The sequence below is a fragment of the Gobio gobio genome, assembly GCF_949357685.1.
Source record: "Gobio gobio genome assembly, chromosome: 4".
Classification (NCBI taxonomy): Eukaryota; Metazoa; Chordata; class Actinopteri; order Cypriniformes; family Gobionidae; genus Gobio; species Gobio gobio.
The window spans coordinates 55,988,866-56,011,708 of NC_137100.1; the positions used below are offsets into that span (position 1 = coordinate 55,988,866).

General features: G+C 40.4%; 2 protein-coding genes across 4 annotated transcripts; both read left to right on the plus strand.

The window, feature by feature from the left end:
• Positions 1–1,742: 1,742 nt before the first annotated feature.
• On the plus strand, positions 1,743–18,806 carry LOC307125853 (histone-lysine N-methyltransferase SUV39H2-like). Of its 3 annotated transcripts, XM_079816034.1 has the most exons (7): positions 1,987–2,578; positions 2,655–2,817; positions 6,550–6,742; positions 6,846–6,914; positions 7,095–7,196; positions 10,572–10,735; positions 18,408–18,806. In XM_079816034.1, exons 3-7 carry the CDS (start codon positions 6,551–6,553, stop codon positions 18,430–18,432), a joined length of 552 nt encoding a protein of 183 aa, XP_079672160.1. In that variant the 5' UTR covers positions 1,987–2,578; positions 2,655–2,817; position 6,550; the 3' UTR covers positions 18,433–18,806. The 3 variants fall into 3 exon arrangements, with proteins under 3 accessions (XP_079672159.1, XP_079672158.1, XP_079672160.1); XM_079816033.1 differs by having other exon boundaries at positions 1,743–2,817; positions 18,408–18,583; XM_079816032.1 differs by lacking the exons at positions 10,572–10,735; positions 18,408–18,806 and having other exon boundaries at positions 1,743–2,817; positions 7,095–7,559.
• On the plus strand, positions 10,766–18,041 carry LOC307124773 (uncharacterized protein; the record flags this gene model as incomplete). Its single annotated transcript, XM_079814219.1, has 6 exons — positions 10,766–11,354; positions 11,489–11,521; positions 12,891–14,816; positions 14,941–15,081; positions 15,290–15,385; positions 17,890–18,041. 6 exons carry the CDS (start codon positions 10,766–10,768, stop codon positions 18,039–18,041), a joined length of 2,937 nt encoding a protein of 978 aa, XP_079670345.1.
• Positions 18,807–22,843: the final 4,037 nt, after the last annotated feature.

Consider the following 22,843-nt stretch of genomic DNA (forward strand, 5'->3'; position numbering starts at 1 on the left):
GTGCCAGTAGCTAACTAACGTTAACTAACCTAGCATGAACAAACTGCATGGAGAGCTAAGATGGTTAGCTAGAAACACCGAAGTGTGCAGAGCTCAAGCTACACAACACACTACACAAACATGAAATTCATTTAGTCTTTTTGCTGTTAAAGCAACATTCATTCTTATGTTCATTCATGTTTATTTGATGCTATAAATAAACTAGAATGAGGAGATGATCAGTTCACGAGCAGCTTTAACTGATGCTCTACAGTGATCTATCAGACACATTAAAGAGCCACAAAACGGTATTTATTGTTAAAATCTCTTTTAAAAAATGACCAAATTTGAAAGGTGATGTTTTCACCCACGTTTTTAAAACGCCATGAGTGTTCGAGGTGCTGAGTGTTTTTTTCACGCTGAAGCGCTGAGCGCCATTTTTTACTGGTCAACGAGAGTTGAAGAATGTTAAACATTTTTTACCCAACCGTCCAATCACAGAGGAGGAGCGGTGGGACTAATACCACTCTGACCAACTGTCACAACATTCTTTCTGCACAACAACATCAACCAGCAAAGCTAACCGAGCAAAATGGATGGAAAATTTATATTGCTGTTCTCTGAACATATTATCTGTGAAATCAGTTACAAGTAAACTATGCCGTGGATATTCTGTATCATAGCAATGAAGCATCTCAACTGAAAAAAAACGCTGTGCTGCCAAAATGCTTTTCAGCTGGCTAAAATGCTTTGCTGGACACAAGGCCTAAGGGATGTACACGGCACACAATCAGTCAAACATACATTGCAACTAGGGCTGTAGCGATACACTAATCTCACGATACGATACACGATATTCAGCTCACGATATGATATATATCACGATATTCAGCCAACGATACGATTCGATATAATTCGATACACTTGCATCATTTTCTGAAAGATTTAAAGGGGACGTAGGGGTGGGCGATATGGCAAAAATATCATATCACAATTTTTTTCAGGAAAATCACGATTCACGATTTTATCATGATTATTTTTCATGTTGGTTTTACTATTTTGCAAGTGACTGAGCATTACAGCCAAACTAATGTCCCTATTTTAAAAATAAAGCCTTATAGGTAACACAATATAAGAATGGCAGACATTTAGGCCAAAGTGGCGAAGATAAAAATCATTATTAAAGTCATAATGATCATAAAGGCATTATTTTCTTTGTTATTAAGAAGAAGCTAGGTGTATTAACAGTAGCATTGAAGAAAGTAATTAAATGAACAAATATTAAATTATAAATTGTACATTGATTCTTATTAAAATTCTCAGTCAAGAACAGTGAGTGATTTCCTCTTTGTGTTTTATTAACATTAAAGGAATAGTTCTCCCAAAATTTTAATGGTCATCATTTACTCTCTCTCTTGTTTTAAACTCGGATAAGTTTCTTTCTTCTGTTGAAAATAAAAGTTGAAAAGTTATTTTGAAGAATGTGTGTAAGGGTGTATAACCAAACAGTTGATGTACCCCAGGGACGAACTATAGTATTTTTTTCCTATGGAAGTCAATGGGGACCAGCAACTGTCTGGTTACCCACATTCTTCAAAATAATATCTTCTTTTGTGTTCAGCACAATAAAGAAATGAATACAGGTTTGGAACAACATTAGAGTGAGTAAATAATGACAGAATTTTTATTTTTGCGTGAACTTTCCCTTTAAGGACAAGCAGCAGAATGTTTACTATTGGCTACTGTGTCTCACGTGATGCGTCAGATTTTTTGCTTTCACTTTAGACATAACCAACTTTGTTTATGTAAACCTTGTGTATTAGCGCAATAAGACTCGAAATATAACTTAGTCCAGTAACCAGGCCCAGGTTACTCTGCGCTGTTAGACAGGCTGATAGTGCCTATGTGCTTCACGTGTTCGTGCTCAGAAAAGCGCTCGTTAGAACAGCGCATCAGCTGTTCTAACGAGCATCAGATTCAGCACGCTATCAGCATCAGCACGAGACTATAGCGGCTGGCTGACCAAATCACACGTGCGAGGATGCCATTCTGTGCGCGGATACTGTTCTTTGCCCGCGTATCCTGTGCACGCGCCTAGATTGTATGTGCGCGAGTTTTGAGACGCCATACAAATCGCTCGTCCTGCAACGCGAACGGGGGTAAACACGGGGGATTTGAATGGGACTATATGTATCGTTACTCGCGGCTTAAAAATCGATACTTTCTTGGGAAAAAAAATATCGATTTATATCGCAGAATCGATAAAAATCGCCCAGCCTTAATTGCAACAATGTAGAAACATTATTACACAAGGATATGGATTTTATATAGGGTTCTAAAATCCTATAAGGTTTTTGTGGAGGGAACTAGGGGAGGTGAACTACCGGGTTGGCCTGCAAAAATACGCCATCACTGCAGCACTCTGTTTTAAACAATATATAGCCATGATAATATTGTTTGTGTAAGAAAATTTATGTAATTTTAACTGTAGAATTTTAAGACTTAAAAGTATGAAAAGCAAAGCATGCTTTGAGATTAGCCTGGCTGACTATTTTCCTTCAGTAATTTCCCTTCTACATCATATAATGTACATCATATGGTAGAGAACTTTTAGTAATAATCAAAATAATAGTTGACATTAAAGAAACTGAAGCTAATGTATTTCTGCTCTTCAGGGCGTGGAGTTTTCACCACTGGAGCTTTTTTCAGAGGTGATTTTGTTCTTGAATACAGAGGTGAACTTCTGAGTTCACAGGAGAGTCTGGACCGAACTGAACACTACACTGAAGCTGAGAACACGTTCCTGTTTGATTTTCAGTGGCATGGCAAAAATTGGTGGTGAGTACAGAACTGTTGGATTGATGTATTAGGGATGCTAAAATATCTGGAACAGTAAGATACTTAGTTTATGCCTGTAGTTCTGTTCGCTCATTTCTTTTGGTCTGGATACGCTTAGTGTTCAGATTGGCATTTCTATCGTCGAACCTAAGTTATGCTTGACCAGTCTGTCCTTTTTAGGGTCACATCTTTCTGTTTTTAGTTGATTTACATGTCTCTGGTCCATGTTACGTTCATATTTCATTTGAACTGCACCAGAGTTCATTTGGAAGCCAACTTAGACAATTCTTTTCAGCATCTCAGTCCGCTTGTTTGGTCGCACCAGGTTTCAGATGGCAGCGTTCACATTTATTTAAATGCACCACATTAACAGTCTAAAAAACATCAGCATTCTTTTTTTTTGAAAGACGATGTCCTGTAGCTTACTAATGTAAGCTCTCCAAGCTACTGCTCTCCACAGAACATAAAATATTCATTTTATTTAATTTTTCGTGTTCGCGTTTGAGGAAAAAACAATGTTGACGTGACCGCTCTGAAAGCGGCACTAAAAGCATGCTTTAAAACTTTCATAGAAACCTCAAACAGAAAACACAAAGCCTTTCTTTGATGTGAATTTCGTTTTGTATTAATTGTATCTTAATTTTAATCAATGTTTCATTAGCCAAATTTAGCCTAGATTTAATAAATAATAGGCCTAAGTAGGCTAAATATAGCAGACAAAACCTAATCACGACACGGTGATATCACGACATAACTGCAGCTAGTCTCATAAAAGGCTCTAAAATCAACGCTAACAGGCTACTTAACTTGGCTAAAATAAAATCCATAGATATAAAACACTTAAAGCATATCCAGACAGTTAAATAAATGTTTATTTATTAAACCACAGTGAGTATGCTAAAACAATTTTTTTTGGTGGCAGGCCCATGGCTGCTCACAACAGCGCTCTCAAACGAAATGAGCAATAGCCTACAATCTAAACAAATTAAATTAATTCCAAAACAAACTTGTAGGTTATCTTAACGTTACCTCAAAAATGCACCACAGAACATGGCCATTCTTTTTTCCAGTAGTTTCCAACAGTTAAAAGAAAATAAGGTCCAACCAAACGAAAAATATCAGTAGTTTCCAACAGTTAAACGAAAATGAAGTTCAATCAAACGAAAAGTTAGAACAGTCTCTTACAGAGCATCGTGGAGAAAAAGAACAGCATCCACAGTGAGGTGAATCGAATTGCGCAAACCTTCTGTGCGCGTGCGCGAGACTGTCATGTCAGTCATATGTCAGTGTAGCCTGGGAAAACCCAGACAATTTCCGGCAAATTTAGATTTGCTCTGCAAGTTAGTCTGGCAAAGAGCCCATTCAAGCCCATTTCTAATGCCGAGAAATCACGGCACCAATCAGAAACGTTGGGACGGGCTTTACACGATGACGACAGCGAAGCGAGGAAATCACAAACAGAGAATTGCTGTCAGAGTTTCAGATGTTTCTCCGTCGTTCTGATAAATAAACCCAGAAATAAGTTTTTATAAGCTGTCGACCCCAAAAAATGAGCGTTTGGAGGACATAAAAGTGGATACAGACTGGAACGAGCAAATTGTCAAGTCAAGTCAAAGTTTATTTATGTAGCACTTTTTAAAAAACAGGTGTTTAACAAAGTGCTGTACACACATATCCGTTATCAATAATGCACTCAACCAACATGACTTAAAATAAAAGGAATAAAAAAACAACCATAAAACAATACTCTCACATAGCATCAAATGCCAAACTGTAGTAGTAGGTTTTGAGATTCGATTTAAAAATAGCAAGGGTTTGAGCCTGTCTGATATGCAGGGGCAAACTATTCCAGAGCTTCGGTCCAGCTACAGCGAATGCTCTTTCACCTCTGCTTTTTAGTTTCACACGAGGGACAACCAACAGCAAATGGTCAGCAGACCTAAGCGCTCTTGACAGAGCGTATTTCATAATCAGTTCTGACATATACTTAGGAGCAAGGCCATGAAGTGATTTAAAAAAAAACCTCAAAATTAAAAATTAACAAAAATCTAAATTTTGAAGTTAATTCTAAAATAGAAACACTTCGTGGATACCATTTAAACATAAAAATGCATTCAACTGTTCAAATACAACCTTTTCGAGTAATTTAGACAAGAACGAAAGTCTAGAGATGGGTCTAAAATTAGCAAAGACTGATGGATCCAGATTACTTTTCTTGATAACCGGTTCCACCACTGCATGTTTAAAAGATTTGGGTACAACTCCCGTAGCCAGGCTACTGTTAATAATAGCAAGAACCGAAGAGCTAATAGCATCAAATGCATCCTTTAAGAGTCGTGGAGGAACAATGTCAGTGTGACATGTAAATAATTTCATTTTACCAAGAGTCTCCCTCAATGAGACAAGGGACACCGGCTCAAACTGATTTAAGACAGCAGGGCGCTCGAAATTAATAGGTTGGAAAATCAGCGAAGATGATATATTTGATCTAATAGCATCAATCTTCTCAATAATTTTTTTTTTAGAAATTGTTCACACAGTTAAATTGTGGGCTCCTGACACTCAGTATGCACTAAAAATACAGTTACGTGTGCAGTAAGTTAAACATTTTGTCACTGGTGAGTCAAATATCCAAATGTCAATTTAATATATTTCTGTAAGATAAGCTATCCAGTGTCGCCGATGACGTTCTCCTTCAGTGTGCGTACGTTCTCAGAGTAATGAGACACGCTCTGTCTAACTGCCTGATCCACTTTTATGTCCTTAAACACTCGTTTTTTGGGGGTTGACAGCTTATAAAAACTTATTTCTGGGTTTATTAGCTTGTTTGCTGTACACCTTAAGTCATAAATGACAAGGAGGCAGCCTATCGCTGTCTCTGTCATCTCCTTCATCTCTCTGATTGGCTTTAGGTCTATCCAATTGCGCCCAGAGGCATTTGAGCGACGTCCGTTGGTGACGCCCCTTTGGAAATGAAGTGTCTATGAAGCTTTGCCAGACCCTAACTCAGTTACTACTGAGAATGGTCTGGTTTTAACCAGGCTAATGTCAGTGTAATTATAAGATTAAAACAGGTTATGATATGTCTTTCTATGTTTTTTTTTCTATCATTGACGTCAACTTCTCATATTTTTTTTTAATTAATGTCTAAAAATATAAAAAAAGGCAAATAAAAAAATAAGGCCAGAGGCCCGGCCCGGCCCGCATGTGAACTATGACGTGAAAATTGGCACGAAGCCCGGCCCTAGGGGCATAAAAAAGTCGGGGCCCGTCGGGCTGAAATGCAGGGCTCTAATGTGAACAGACACACCCTAATACTTCAAATTCACCATGAACTGACATAGAGTACAGAGTGTAGTTTCTTTGAGTCATCAAAAAAAAAATCCCCCTGTATTCCCTAAAGAGAACAAAATGGTAACTATTAGATGCCTTTATCTGAGAGCTGAGAGGATGTTGCAGTACACTGTCATATAGATCAGTGGTTCTCAGACCCTCCTCTCTGCAGATTCTGTATGTCTCCTTCACCTGATGCACTCAGTTGAGTTCATAGAACCATGTTCTGATGATGAACTCCTCATCTGAATCAGGTGGATTAAAACACGAGACATACAGCATATGCAGAGCGGTGGGTTCCTAGAACTAAGGTTCAGAACCACTTGTAAAAATAACTGTACATGTCTAGCATATATACTACGATTATAAGTGTTTAGTGGTAATTTTATGTTTTTATAGCATGGATGCATCTAAAGAAGATTCGTCCTTGGGAAGACTTGCAAACGATGAGACGAGAAATCCTACTTGCAAAATGAGAACTGTTGAAGTGAGCAGAAAACCTCACCTGTGTCTGTTTGCTGTACGAGACATTCTACCAGGAGAGGAAATCACTTACAATTATGGAGACTCAGATTGGCCATGGCGAGTCAAGGTACTATCAATAAAATGCTGAAGAGATTGATCAGTAATTCATGATAATCTTTTACTCTAATTCTGATTAGTTACCATGTGATTGTGGTCTCGTATTTCTCAAGCCTTTGAATAAAGCATCAGCAGAATCCACTGATAAAAAGCCAGCCAGCAGTTTGCGCCCGCATAAATCGGTAAGTCCACTTTAAAACATCTGTATCATTATTCTATATTATTGACTCTTTTAGCATAGAGTTGTGTGTGGACTGATAGATAAAGTGTAGGACAGCTAGAGGAATGAACATGAACAAGTTTTTTTGTCCTTAACAAATATTCTGATTTTGATATTCACTGGTTTCTTTTCTGACATGCAGCCCCATTGTGCAGCTTCTGTTTCCTCTCCTGAATTGGACAATGTGAACAGCAATGATAATCATAAGCAGTCAGGCAAAGCAAGAACATCAAGGAATAAAACGGTAACCATCTCAAATATGCAGCAACTATCTACTGATGTTTACTGCCAGCTAGTTAAAAGTGCAGTAATGATTTCTGAGAAACACTTAATATTTGAAATCGACACCCAAACAAACACACCCCTCCCTTCATTGCTCCGCCCCCAAAATAATGAACACGCAACTCAGGCAACCACTATCAGCTGGTGCTCAGGTGTTCAAATTGAAAATATCTTTATCGCTGGCAAACCACAGAATGGTTTGGTTATAGTTGATTTGTAGGTGCAAATCCACTTCATCCAGAACCTGTATCATTTGAAATGTATTTACCCAAACTTAAATGTACCCAAAAAAAAAAAAAAAGAAAGAAATTATTTAAAGCTGCAGTCCTAGTTTTTCATCTTTGTCGCCATTTCTGTTCAAAATTTGCAATTGCAGTCATTCGTGGAATTATCAACTTTACGTGGGTTGTGCTTTGACACGGCACAGGATTCATTCGGATGAATCCAATATTTTGAGGAGAACGCGCTGCTGTCAGTCACCGCGTCGGTGTGGATACTGTCATTCGCAATTACAGATTATTTACATTTACATTTAAATTTATGCATTTGGCAGACGCTTTTATCCAAAGCGACTTACAGTGCACTTATTACAGTGCATTATACTTTTTGGAAGTATGAGTCATGACCAACATAAGAATGTTCACCGGAAAATGACACTGAACAAGTAAGTAACATCCACTTTTGTTCTGACCAACTAAGGGGAAAAGCATTGCAGTAAATCACACTGCTTAAATCTAACGATCGCTTGTCATATCACGTCAAACCGTGCAAACTATACTTTGTTCTCAATTTGTTAATGTTAACAACATCAGCATTGCGTGATTACATTTAATGCCCTTCAGACATTTATCCTTGTTTTCGCGTGGGCCAGGCGGTTGCACTCTCTTTTTATCTGTAGCCACTCCAAAAGTCCAAAGTGTTTTGCATTTTACAACGGGTGAAACTCAGTTGTCACTGGTGATTGTTGTTTGAACATTTCTGGATCCGCCATCAAATTAATAAGTTTAATTATATCTTAATTTCACGTTTAGCCCTGCTGTGAGAAAAGGTCATAAATCTCCACCTCCATCATCCTCACATACAATACAATATATATTTGAAACTCCTTCTCTATGTGTACAGAAGTGACGTAATGACACAAAAAATGCTTGAATCTCCCACGGAAATCCACTAGTACCACTGGAATTAAAAACATTATTACAGGCTTACCGTTTTGAATCGAGCTAAGGCAAGCAGAGAGTTTTGAACACTGGCTGGTTATGTACTTGCTCAAACATTTATTTTGGATAATTTTTAACCTAAAAAAGTTATGGACAGCAGCTTTAAATGGTATGGAGTAAATTTAGCACCTTACTACTAGGGCTGTAATTTTTTTGAAAAATCGAATTCGAACGGATATCAAATATCAAGCAATGTATTCGAATATCTACAAGCGGCAAAAAATGTTGTCATTGCGGTCGGTGTAGGCAGTTGGGTGCGCAAGGCCCCATGTCTCGTGGTGGTGTGCAGTGCATGGCTTTAGCGCGCGCGGCTCCGCATCCGAAGATGCACGACTGCAAGCCGAATCTGGCCGAGCATGTACATCTCACAGCACCGGCACCCAGTTCTTGCGTCTAAATTAGTTGCTTACATTAACAACATGAGCCTACAATAGCAGACATAAGCCCTTTAAATAAAAATAAATGGCCATGTTTAATAAAAAGATTCACAAAACTAAATAAAAATGTTTAGATAATATGTAAGATAACGTTAATATAGTTGTAGGTTACATTCTCATATCCATTTTTTTCTTCTAATGTCACAACAAAAAATCTGGTGTACTGCTTTACATGATTCTTTTGTAGTGTGGTTTTAGTGAACTTAAGTGTTCTTGTACTAAAATAAACATCCACGGGTGTACCTTACTTCTCACCGCTGATTCCTGATGGTTTAGAGGACAATTGCACCGCGTCGTACCCTGTCGTTTCAAAGAATAGTAGGCCTATACCGGCGAGCACGCCGAGAATGCCTAGTCCATTTGGGGAGGCGCGCACGCAGTCAGCGGAGGCTCGTGCTGCGGAGGCAAGCGAAAGTATAAACAAATGCGGGGCTACAGATTAGGTGTCCCTAAAGAACCCACTTATCGTGTCGTTCCGCATTACATTCATTCATTTGCACGCAAGTTTTATTTATTTTGTTCCCTGCGGTGGAGAACACTCGTTCGAAGTGCACAGACGTGCCTGGCACACACAGGTATTTGCGCGTCGATGTTGAGAGAAGTAGGTATTTGTTACAGTCTGTGTCTCTCAGTGCAGTGTTGCTGTCTGCGGAGAGAGGAGGTTCCGGCATTTAGTTTTTAATCTCCTTATGGCAAACAATAAAATAAAAAAACAAACGGTCTAATCATAGACTGTAAAAAATGCGCTACATGGCACTTTAAAAACCGGATAGTTTATTTATAGTTTGATTACGGATATTTCACGTCATGTTCGAATGCATATTCGAATATCGAATAAACAGTGACAGCCCTACTTACTACCTTTAGCCGAGGAATAAGAGTCTTATCTAGCCAAACCAGCGACCGTTTTTTAACAAAAATAAACAACTTGTTTTCTCATCCAACTTCAAAATCATTCGACATCATTGTTTAAATGGCGTTTGACTCTGTCTTTGCACGTTCGCTTTGTAAACACTGGATCAGTACTTCTGCCTACCTTCCGCATGACCTTTCAACGTGATTACGTAATGTGTGACGCATTACAGCTAGTGCAAGCATTTATGGTTAAAAGTATATAAATGTTTAGTATTTTTATAAAATTGCTGCTGGTTTGTCTAGATGCGACTCTTATTCCTCGGCTGGCATCGTGTCGAGACTTTGAAGCTGCACTGAAACTCACATTTGGACCTTTATCCCATTGGACTCCATTGAAGTCACTATATGGTGTAAAGTCCTGGAATGTTTTACTCAAAAATCTTAATTTCTTTTTCACTAAAGAAAGAAAGACATGAACATCTTGGATGACGTGGAGGAGAGTAAACTATCAGGAAATTATTTATGAAGTGAACTAATCCTTTAACTAGTTATTTGTTCAGTGTTTTAATGTCTGAACCAATGTAACTCTTAATGTGACTATTGTCACAATTTGTATGTAAAGTTTGTATAAATGTTTGGTTAGAGTTTTTTATTTCATTACTTTATTAATGATCTTTGCTTTGAAATGTGCAAAACATGTTTCTTTATTTTTTGATCACCCCTACAGTGTGTTTGTTCTTGTCTTATATGGGTGCCACAGTTTTCAATATTGTTAAAGTGCATTCTATTCTTATTTAAGCTAAATACCTCTTATTATATCTGCAGAAGCAGTTTCAATCAAGACTGTTACAGTCATCCTCAGTCGCATCCACATCTGATGCACCCTCTTCATCTGCACCTTGTGCTTTGTTCACCTCTATAATGGCCTTATCAACCTCATGCCCTCCTGCCCTGTCCTCATCACCGTCAACACCTCCTGCGCCACCCATGTCACCTTCAACCTCGGCTGTGCAGCCCTTATGCTCCTCATCCTTGCCTGTGCAGCCCTCATCGCCTTCTCATGTGCAGCCCTCATCATCCTCGCCTCTGCAGCCCTTATGCTCCTCATCCTCGCCTGCGCAGCCCTCATCGCCTTCTCATGTGCAGCCCTCATCATCCTCATCTCTGCAGCCCTTATGCTCCTCATCCTCGCCTGCGCAGCCCTCATCGCCTTCTCATGTGCAGCCCTCATCATCCTCATCTCTGCAGCCCTTATGCTCCTCATCCTCGCCTGTGCAGCCCTTATACTCATCCTTGCCTGTGCAGCCCTCATCGCCTTCTCATGTGCAGCCCTCATCATCCTCATCTCTGCAGCCCTTATGCTCCTCATCCTCACCTCTACAGCCCTCATCACCTTCTCATGTGCAGCCCTTATGCTCCTCATCCTCGCCTGCACAGCCCTTATACTCCTCATCCTCACCTCTACAGCCCTCATCACCTTCTCATGTGCAGCCCTTATGCTCCTCATCCTCGCCTGCACAGCCCTTATACTCCTCATCCTCACCTGCACAGCCTTCATCGCCGCCTTCATCATCCTCATCTTCACCCTGTGCTGCATCAACACCTGTGGTTCACTCATCACAGGCGTCTGAGACCCCCTCATTAAGGGAGGTGGGTAGATTCATTTTTGGACTGGTAGAACTAACAATAGATTATATGAAATTATATATTATTTATATTTATTTGTATTTCTCCTCTTCCAGATATCCTCTTTAAGGCCATCAAGAAAAAGACAGGTATGTGTCTTGCCATGTGATAATTTATACGCTCAATATTTTTTGCATAATCATGGCTTTGCTTGCCAGTATCCGCAAATGATGAAAAGTAATGTTACATGATCCACTGCCATACCCACTATGCCCTAGGGATGGGACGATACACTAAAACTCACGATATGATGCACCTCGATATGCCAGGGTCACGATACGAAACGTCACGATACGATATCAAAAAAGGAAAAAAAAAGACAAAAATATTACTGTATAACAACAACTTATTGCCAAATCATACACAACCACGCAGGTTAGATCGATGGGGCTATATCTCCGTGGCAGCAACCACACAGTGTGTGCAAACACTGTCTCTCTTTTAACAGTGTGTACTTTTTGTAATAAATAGATTTTGAAATTCAAAATCCTCTCTCTCTCTCTCTCTCTCTCATAAGTTATGTTTAACGGAATGGCTACTGTTGCTTTTCAACAAATCATTTGCACAATATTTCCGTCATTTTTCTATCTGAAGCTATAGCTGCAACATTGAAAGCTCCGGTCTCTGTGTTAAGCGCAAAGGCTCACGTGATTGCCGCCGGCTCGGGATAAAACTCATGCGGACAGTCGTGCCGTGTACCAGCTGCTTTGACGTGATTATCATTTTAACTGACTCGTAACGTGTGCAATATCTCACGACCTCCCGAGTGTCCGAACTCGCACCGTGTACGCCCGCCTTTACACACAGTTTTAGTCTTGTCAGTTACTCTATTGCCGTCTTTGTCTTTTTTAATGAGAAAGCCAAAATACTGCCAGACATGACTTGTATCCAGGCGGAGCGTCCTCAATTTCGACCTCATTTGACCATGGTCGGCTGTTTGGGAGCAAGGCAGTTGGTACTAATGCTATTTGTTAGCTCGCTGTAGACTGCAGTGTTGTTGTTGCAACATGCGCTGACTTGACGTGACGACGTACCGCACCGTTCCCCGGATATATATTTTTTCATTTAGTTTTACCCTGCTTGATCAGCAGATGGTCCTGCCAGCCTGCCACCATAGACTGTATGTCAGCCCTATATACATACACACACATATAATACACTAAATTATCTATATACTACGCAAATCATGCAGCAGTGCCATCTATCTTTATTTCGCGATCCATTTTTTTTCGACCTCGATGCGTTTCGTCACGTTATTGTATCGCGATATTTTGTCAAACGATATTTCGTCCCATCCCTACTATGCCCACATACTACCTGTTCTGTTAGATTTTGGCAGTGGTGTACTCGTGTGATCACTAAAAAATATAATTGAAAAAAAACACAAACCATTTTGTACTATTTGAGTAAGTTTAAATTCTCTCAATCAGTATTCAGGAAGTGTCGTCTGTGATACAGACTACAGCGATGTCACAGACTACAGCGATGTTGACTACATACCAAAAATCAGCTCAGATGATTCGGATGGTAGTTCTTCTGGACATGACATGGTCAAAAGTGCTTTGATACATCCAATATCTCCCAAAGAGGCAGGTAGTTTATCTGATCAATTTATGACCGCACCATCACCAAAAAAGATGAAATGCCAATCTAAAGAGACAAACACCTTATCTGGTAATAAGAGTTTTTTTCAGTCAATGCCATCACCAAAGCAGGAACGCAAGTCGTACAACAAAAAGCAGTATTGCCTTTATTGCTGTAAGCCATATTCAAAAATGGCCAGACACCTTGAGTTTGTCCATCGCAACGAAGTGGGGGTTGTAAAGGCAGTAGCATTTCCAAAACATTCCAAAGAAAGACGAGTCCAGTTAAACCTCCTTAGAAAAAAGGGAAACTTTGCCCACAACACCGATGTGGTGAGACAAGGACATGGGGAGATGATTGCCTGCTACCGACCAAAAAATAGACAAAGAGCCAAAGAATTTATTCACTGCATATACTGCCAAGGGCTTTATAACAAGCGCAGCCTTTGGAAACATATCAAAAACTGTCCCCTGAAACCAAAAAATGATGATGCCCAGGGCAGGAAAAGAGTTCGATCCATGTGTGCTCTAAACACACCAGTCGGCTTAGAAGTGAGCAATGGATTCAAGAAAATACTGTCCTTTATGAACTATGATGAAGTTTCGCGTGCAGTTCATTCTGACAGATGCATCATGCAGCTGGGGGAGCACATGTTCAACAGGATGGGGTCTGATGTGACCAAACATGACTACATCAGACAGAAGATGAGAGAAGTAGGCAGACTTCTTCTTGAAGCAAGGAAGATTACCCCACTGAGAACAATGGTAGACTTCTTCATACCAGCAAACTTCAAACATGTCATAGCAGCAGTTAAAGTTGTGTCTGGGTATGATGAAGAGAAAAACTCCTACCGCATTCCTTCTTTAGCTCTCAAACTTGGGCATTCTTTAAACAAGATATCTAGCATTGTTGAGAGTAATGCCATGATGAATGGAGATCATGAGCGTGCTGAGTGTGCCCGAGACTTCAGGAAAATACACCAGGCAAGGTGGAATGAGTACATTTCTGCTGGTGCTATAACTACATTGAAAGAAGCCAAGTGGAACACACCACAGATCATTCCTTTCACTCAGGATGTCAAAGTCCTGCACACACATCTTGAAAAGAAACACAATGAGCTCCTAAGTAAGCTCAGATCTTGCCCTTCTGCTGACAACTACGCTGCTCTAGCCAAGGTCACGCTGTCCCAGGTCATCCTGTTCAACCGAAGGAGAGAAGGTGAAGTATCCCGGATGCTTTTGTCAGCTTTTAAAAGCAGGGATTCTTCTGAGCTACATAAAGACATTGCCATCTGTCTGTCTGAGTTTGAGAGGAAGCTGTGTCTGCACTTCACAAGAGTTGAGATCCGCGGTAAACGAGGGAGAAAGGTTCCTGTGCTCCTTAAGCCTTCCATGGTTTCTGCTTTGGAGCTGCTCGTTGAAATGCGTGAGCTTTGTGGTGTTCCAACAGAGAATCCCTTTATGTTTGCCAGATGTGGAGCAATGTCTGCCTACAGAGGAGGAGAGTGCATCAGCAAAGCTGCTTGCGAATGTGGCATAAAGAACCCTGAAGCACTGTCATCAACTAGGCTCAGGAAACACATAGCAACCATGTCTAAAATTCTTAACCTTGATGAGAATGAAGCAGACCAACTGGCTGATTTCCTTGGTCACGATATCAGAATCCACAGACAGTATTATCGGTTACCGGAGGGAACACTGCAGCTGGCAAAAATGAGTAAAGTCCTAATGGCCATGGAGAAAGGAACACTGTCTGACTACAAAGGAAAGAAACTTGATGACATTGAAATCGACCCAAATGGTATGAGTATACTTGCTCTGTGTGTATCTGTGCTGTACATATTTGCAAAACAATGCATATATTCATGTCACAGATGCTAGGTATAAGCAATAAATTGTTCATTTTTTGTTAATTAATTATTAAGAGCAACTTGAGGCCCAAGGTGATTCCATGTCAAGTGATGATGAGGAGGATTCCAGTGACCTATCTCAGACAACAGCACCAGCACCAGTACAGACTGATCAACTTGTTCAATCTGATCAAGCTGTTTCACAGGAGGATCAAGGTAAGCAAAATCTCTACATTGCACAAACAACAATAATCAAATCAACATGAATTAGCTATATATCCAGCAATGTCCAGACAAATTCAGCAATATCCAGACAAATTCAAAAAATATATGTATTAGGACACAGTCTTGATTTGCTCTTTACTCACCGATTTAGTTGTAATAAGAATGTGTTATGAGAATTTACTTTTTAATTATTTCATAGGTTCTTCAAATGCTCCAAAAAAGAAATGGGAGGACAGTGAGGTAAAAGCAGTAGAGAGACACATGTTGAGTTTCATCAAGACATGCAAAGTTCCTGGTAAGCAAGACTGTGAAAGATGCATTCACGCAGAGCCAGAAGCTTTGAAGCAGCGAACATGGACTGGTGTGAAAAATTATGTGCGGAACAGGATCACAACTCTTAAAAGAAAGGGTGGTTTGTAGGGAGGCACAAACACTTTAACACTTTGCACATTATGCTCTTTTTGTAAGAAATGGAGCTAAATTAAAAGAAATGAGGATGTAGAAATATTTTGTGGATGGAATGAAACCGAATATAAAGTAAAAAGTTAGAGTATAAGAAGGCTAATGAAGAAGTAGAGAATAGTAAGATAGTCCATTTTCTTTGTTCAGTTACAATGAAGTTGGATGAAATGTCATGTTAAACTTTTTGATATTTCTGTCATAGAGGGAGGGGAGAATGTAAAGATGATAAAGGGAAGAGTGAATAGCTATACTGGACATGGGCTGTGGCTGGATGTAACCTATTGGTGAGAGTTGCCGTGTGCAGACGAGAAGAGCTGAAAACTGAGATGTGATGTCAGACACTTTCTGCTTCCCGTAGTGACGCAGAGCCAGAAGCTTTGAAGCAGCGAACATGGACTGGTGTGAAAAATTGTGCGGAACAGGATCACGACTCTTAAAAGAAAGGGTGGTTTGTAGGGAGGCACAAACACTTCAACACTTTGCACATTATGCTCTTTTTGTAAGAAATGGAGCTAAATTAAAAGATGTGAAGATAAAAGTGTAGACATTAAAAATAAGAGACGCTCACGCTGTTTGCATACTTTACCACAGCTGAAGTGGAAAAAATTCATTATTTTCCAAATACACCGATATTTCAGAGTAATGCCATGATGTATGGAGATCATGAGCGTGCTGAGTGTGCCCGAGACTTCAGGAAAATACACCAGGCAAGGTGGAATGAGTACATTTCTGCTGGTGCTATAACTACATTGAAAGAAGCCAAGTGGAACACACCACAGATCATTCCTTTCACTCAGGATGTCAAAGTCCTGTGAAGTGGAAAAAATTAATTATTTTCCAAATACACCGATATTTCAGAGACATTTTCATTCAATACATGCACTGCTTAATACAGTGTCTGTTTGTACAAGAATAAAATTCAACATAAGCCTAAATACCAGTGAAGTGGGGTGTACATTGTTTTATTTTGATGTTATAAAGAACAGATTTGTGATCCTTAGTGGAACTGAAGGTGTGAGAAGAAACATGAAACGCACGTGATCGTTGTCAATCGGTGTACTCTGCCAATCGTGGATTAGCTGTGTCATCAGCAGAGCTCGTGAGTCGCTCTGGAGAATCTGCTCTGGCTGAGTCCTCCTGCTCTCCAATCGCTCTCGCTGTACTCTGATGCCTTATGGCACAGTCACGGGGGTCGCTGTCTGAAGTCGGACACAAGTTCTAACCGTCAAGCACTGCTCAAGTTAGCCGCTGATCGTTCTGTGCAGCGCTGCATGAAGTCCAACAAGCCTAATGTAAAGGGGCTGGAAAGAGGAGAGAATGTAAAGAGGGAGGAGAGAATGTAAAGAGGGAGGAGAGAATGTAAAGAGGGAGGAGAGAATGTAAAGAGGGAGGAGAGAATGTAAAGGGGACGTAAAGAGGGAGGAGAGAATGTAAAGAGGGAGGAGAGAATGTAAAGGGGACGTAAAGGGGACGTAAAGAGGGAGGAGAGAATGTAAAGAGGGAGGAGAGAATGTAAAGGGGACGTAAAGAGAATGTAAAGAGGACGTAAAGAGGACGTAAAGAGAATGTAAAGAGGACGTAAAGAGGGAGGAGAGAATGTAAAGGGGACGTAAAGAGGGAGGAGAGAATGTAAAGGGGACGTAAAGAGAATGTAAAGAGGGAGGAGAGAATGTAAAGAGGACGTAAAGAGGGAGGAGAGAATGTAAAGGGGACGTAAAGAGGGAGGAGAGAATGTAAAGAGGGAGGAGAGAATGTAAAGAGGACGTAAAGAGGGAGGAGAGAATGTAAAGGGGAAGTAAAGAGAATGTAAAGAGGACGTAAAGAGAATGTAAAGGGGACGTAAAGAGGGAGGAGAGAATGTAAAGGGGACGTAAAGAGAATGTAAAGAGGGAGGAGAGAATGTAAAGAGGACGTAAAGAGGGAGGAGAGAATGTAAAGGGGACGTAAAGAGAATGTAAAGAGGGAGGAGAGAATGTAAAGAGGACGTAAAGAGGGAGGAGAGAATGTAAAGGGGAAGTAAAGAGAATGTAAAGAGGACGTAAAGAGAATGTAAAGGGGACGTAAAGAGAATGTAAAGGGGACGTAAAGAGGGAGGAGAGAATGTAAAGGGGAAGTAAAGAGAATGTAAAGAGGACGTAAAGAGAATGTAAAGGGGACGTAAAGAGAATGTAAAGGGGACGTAAAGAGAATGTAAAGGGGACGTAAAGAGGGAGGAGAGAATGTAAAGAGGGAGGGAAGAAAAGCATTAGGCTTGTTGGACTTCATGCAGCGCTGCACAGAACGATCAGCGGCTAACTTGAGCAGTGCTTGACGGTTAGAACTTGTGTCCGACTTCAGACAGCGACCCCCGTGACTGTGCCATAAGGCATCAGAGTACAGCGAGAGCGATTGGAGAGCAGGAGGACTCAGCCAGAGCAGATTCTCCAGAGCGACTCACGAGCTCTGCTGATGACACAGCTAATCCACGATTGGCAGAGTACACCGATTGACAACGATCACGTGCGTTTCATGTTTCTTCTCACACCTTCAGTTCCACTAAGGATCACAAATCTGTTCTTTATAACATCAAAATAAAACAATGTACACCCCACTTCACTGGTATTTAGGCTTATGTTGAATTTTATTCTTGTACAAACAGACACTGTATTAAGCAGTGCATGTATTGAATGAAAATGTCTCTGAAATATCTGTATTTGGAAAATAATGCGTTTATTCCACTTCAGCTGTGGTAAAGTATGCAAACTTAGCATGAGCGTCACTACGGGAAGCAGAAAGTGTCTGACATCACATCTCAGTTTTCAGCTCTTCTCGTCTGCACACGGCAACTCTCACCAATAGGTTACATCCAGCCACAGCCCATGTCCAGCACAGCTAATATAAAGGATGAATAGAGGGAGTGAATGTAAAGAGGATGAAAAGAGGGAGGTGTAAAGCGGGTGAAAAGAGTGCGGAGTAGAGTTAAAGAGGATGAAGAGGAGGAGTAAAGCGGGTAAAAAGATGGAGGAGTAGAGTTAAAGAGGATGAAGAGGAGTAAAGAGGGAGGAGAGAATGTAAAGGAGGAAGTAGAGAGATTTTGAAGAAGGGTAGATGAGGAAGTACAGAGGATAGTTGGGCATTGAGAAGCATTTCCACCTCCAAGTTAATATTTCATTGTTCTTTAAAAAAATATATAAATTTTGTCATAAACTGCAATGTGCACGTTCAACATAATGTGTCCAAGAATGTTAATAATAATAAAGAGTCATTTAATCGGAGTGTGTGTGTCACTCGAGTCCGCAAAGGGTAATTTAATCGGAGTGTGTGTCTCTCGAGTCCCCAAAGGGTCATTTTAATCGGAGTGTGTATGTCACTCGAGTCCTCAAAGGGTCATTTAATCGGAGTGTGTATGTCACTCGAGTCCTCAAAGGGTCATTTTAATCGGAGTGTGTATGTCACTCGAGTCCTCAAAGGGTCATTTAATCGGAGTGTGTGTGTATCTCTTGAGTCCCCAAAGGGTCATTTAATCAGAGTGTGTGTGTCACTAGAGTCCCCAAAGGGTCATTTAATCAGAGTGTGTGTGTCACTCGAGTCCCCAAAGGGTCAATTAATCAGAGTGTGTGTGTCACTCGAGTCCCCAAAGGGTCATTTAATCGGAGTGTGTGTCACTCGAGTCCCCAAAGGGTCATTTAATCGGAGTGTGTGTATCACTCGAGTCCCCAAAGGGTAATTTAATAGGAGTGTGTGTGTGTCACTAGAGTCCCCAAAGGGTCATTTAATAGGAGTGTGTGTGTCATTAGAGTCCCCAAAGGGTCATTTAATCGGAGTGTGTGTGTATCTCTTGAGTCCCCAAAAGGTCATTTAATCGGAGTGTGTGTGTCACTAGAGTCCCCAAAGGGTCATTTAATCAGAGTGTGTGTGTCACTAGAGTCCCCAAAGGGTCATTTAATCGGAGTGTGTGTATCACTCGAGTCCCCAAAGGGTCATTTAATCGGAGTGTGTGTCTCTCGAGTCCCCAAAGGGTCATTTAATCAGAGTGTGTGTGTCACTCGAGTCCCCAAAGGGTCATTTAATCGGAGTGTGTGTGTCACTATTTTTATTTGTATAGAGTTTTTTGACAATTACTACACTTTACAGAAGAACATGACTAATGTCTTAAAACCCCAGTGTGTAGCCAAAGATGACTCTGGTGAGGAAAACTCCTTAAGATGTTTTTGTGATAATGATTAGTTTACAGTCGATGCAGCCGGTGGTCAGTGAAAGGTTCTCTGCCATGAAGTGAAGTCTGTTTTATTTCTATAGCGCATTATACAATGCAGATGGTTTCAAAGGAGCTTCACACACATAAAATAACTTGCAAATTTCAACAATTATGAAATGACTTCTGTAGAGCTGTTTAACAGTTGAAATTGAAGACAATAGTGTCATTATTCAGCTCAATTCTGTTCATCTTTTGCTTCTGATAGTCAATCAGTCAAATCAATAATATTTCTGAATGTTAATTGCCATTCCCCAACTGAGCAGCCAAAGGCACTTGATCTCAAGCTACAAATCAGACAAAAAATGTAGGCTACCCATTTACAGTGATCTTGAAGAAAAGAAGAAACCCAGTTACTCTCTCACACCTGTATCTCTGCACTAGCTTGATTTCACTGTCCAGTATTGGAACTTTGAATTGTAATATTCTACTTCTGTCTTCTTAGGATAAATAATATATAACATCTCAACAATGTCCTGAAAGTATACCTTAACCAGAGTATGTGTATCACCAATGTCCTCAAAGTATGACTTCATCAGAGTTTGTGTATCACCAATGTCCTCAAAGTATGACTTCATCAGAGTTTGTGTATAATGTCCCCAAAAGTGACATATAAAATAATGTCCCTAAAGTGAAGGTAAAAAATCAGGTCTTTAAGGAAGGCTTTTATTGATAAAATCAAGTGATATTTGTGATCACAGCTTCTCCAGCAGTGCAGTCATATCTTTCTTTTGTCTCTAGACCCTTCAGAAAGGGGTGTCCCTAAAGGTAGGGTTTCCAGTCATACGTCCTCACATTGTGGTTAAGTAGGTATGTGTGTGTGTGTGTGTGTGTGTGTGTGTGTGTGTGTTTCCGAAAGCTGAAGATGTGTTTTGGCAGCAGACAGACTTTTGTGATAAGATTTTCCACAGTGAGCGTAAGGGTCTAAATGTGCTGGATAATTCTGTTGGTTACAGACAGCTAGCTGAAAAGAGCTAGGGTTGGGCATCGTTTTGATTTGAACGATTCTGATTCCGATTCCGATTCTTAGTTTCGATTACGGTTCTTTTCGATTCTCGATTCCGATTCTTTGAGGGGTGGAGTCACAACATGTCACAGGCTCATTTCACAGAGGAAAATTGTATTTTGATTCAATAATGAGTTTTAGTTTTGGGACTTTCTCCGCTGGCATTTTCACTTGCTTTGCTGCAAAGGTGAATGGAGTTCCACACCGAGTCCCGGTTTAACAATAGCATTAACAGCAGTCATTAGGACTGCTACTAGCGTGGGCAATTTGCGTACAGCTACATTTATCTACGAGGGGGAAAAATAATTTCAGTAACGTTGTTGTTCACCACAATTCGCAATTTGGTCAAGGGGTTTACACTACAATCACTTACCTGATTATGATGAGGTGGGATAATGTTAGTTCACCCTGAAATGAAAATAAAGCCATCTTTTACTCACCCAGCTGTTGTTCAAATGCGCGTGTTCCAGTGTGTGCGCACTCCAAGCCGCAGTAGCCTCGTGCAATATTGTCATGACAACCGTTACACAATATTCACTTAAGGAGGTTATATTATTAGTATTATTTCTTATCATATACGTTATAGAAAAGACGAGAATCGCGTTTTTTTCTATTGAGCTTGATTTCTCAAAATGGTGCGCGCGCGCGTGTGTGTGTGTGTGTGCTTATCGTGGGTGCAATGACAACAGTGCGAGTTATTATAGTAGGCATGAGCACCGGCGGCTGCTGACGGCTCATAGTGTAACTTACACAGAGGAGCGCGCTCAGAATAACGGCCGAGCTCATTGTTTTGACTGAATAATACGGTTTCTTTCTCGCAAAACCTATAGTGTGCCCACTGAACACTTTCCATATGGCGCGCGTCTCCCTGTATCGTTGCGTGATACATTTGTTTACTTTTTGTAATGTTTTAGCTGATCGCCATTCACTGCCATAATAGGAAGGAGCGCGTGCAGGAACAGTATTTTAAATGTCATAGGACATAGGGCACTGGGAGTCTGGGACAACATCAGGGTAAGTAAAAGAAGGCTTTATTTTCATTTCAGGGTGAATCCCGTTAATAACGTTGGTTAGCGCAGGGTTGCCCGAGGGACAGACCTGCGCAGCATTTCAAACACGCTACACTCGTTAATTTATAGCTACACCACATATTTGTAGTGCATCCTCCCGTGCAAGAAATAAGTTTGTCATGTGTTGCACTGTGCCGACCCAGGTTTTTTTTTTTTTTAGTGAAATAAAGCCACACCTTTGAGCGCCACTTACCGTGCTCCATGGCTGCAACAGAACAAACGGGCGCGGCAAGCACTTCCGAAAACTTGCGCGTTTGGAACCGATGATCGGAATCGAAAACAAAATTTCTAAACGATTCCAATGGCATCGTTATTTTTTAAACGGTTCCAAGTTGGAACCGGTTCTCGATGCCCAACCCTAAAAAGAGCTGTATGGATTTGGAGCTTTGGGCTTTAAGAAACACAACATAAACACACTATACCATCACTGACACACTCAGATAAGCAGCAGTGTGTGTGTGTGTGTACTTGTTTTGCTATATGTGTGTGGAGGCCAGATTTTTTCACAAATACTGTTAAACCTCTTAGAGGGGTGTTTTAGATGGTGTGCTGTCAATTACAATAATTTCCAATCGTCCCTCAATAAAAACACAAAAAATCAACAAATATGATACATTAAAATGTATATGTGCGCGCGCGCGCGCGCGTGTGTGTGTGTGTGTGTGTGTGTGTGTGTGTGTGTGTGTGTGTGTGTAAAAGAACATGTGAATTTCTGTTCGCAAGCCCATCTTTTCACACCATGTGATGGATTCCAGAGGGTAAAAGGAAATTCAAGAAAAAATAGGGCAGGACAATATTTCTTTTTTTTTTTTAGGTTTCAGTTTTTCATCTAATATTTATATTTAATTTTATTTCAGTCAACAAAAATAGTTTGAGCTAACCGTAAAAACACAGATCAGCGGAAAAGGAACAGTGTTTGTAAAGAACCGCAAAGAATTCCATTTTGATTGCATAAACATTATATTATCTCAGGAAAAACAA

Excerpts from the sequence above, each read along its gene's own strand:
- LOC307125853 (XM_079816032.1), top strand. The coding sequence starts at position 2,636 with ATGTATTTCTGCTCTTCAGGGCGTGGAGTTTTCACCACTGGAGCTTTT. Across the intron at positions 6,743-6,845 it reads ATTGGCCATGGCGAGTCAAG|CCTTTGAATAAAGCATCAGC; the intron begins GTACTATCAATA and ends GTATTTCTCAAG. Across the intron at positions 6,915-7,094 it reads GTTTGCGCCCGCATAAATCG|CCCCATTGTGCAGCTTCTGT; the intron begins GTAAGTCCACTT and ends TCTGACATGCAG.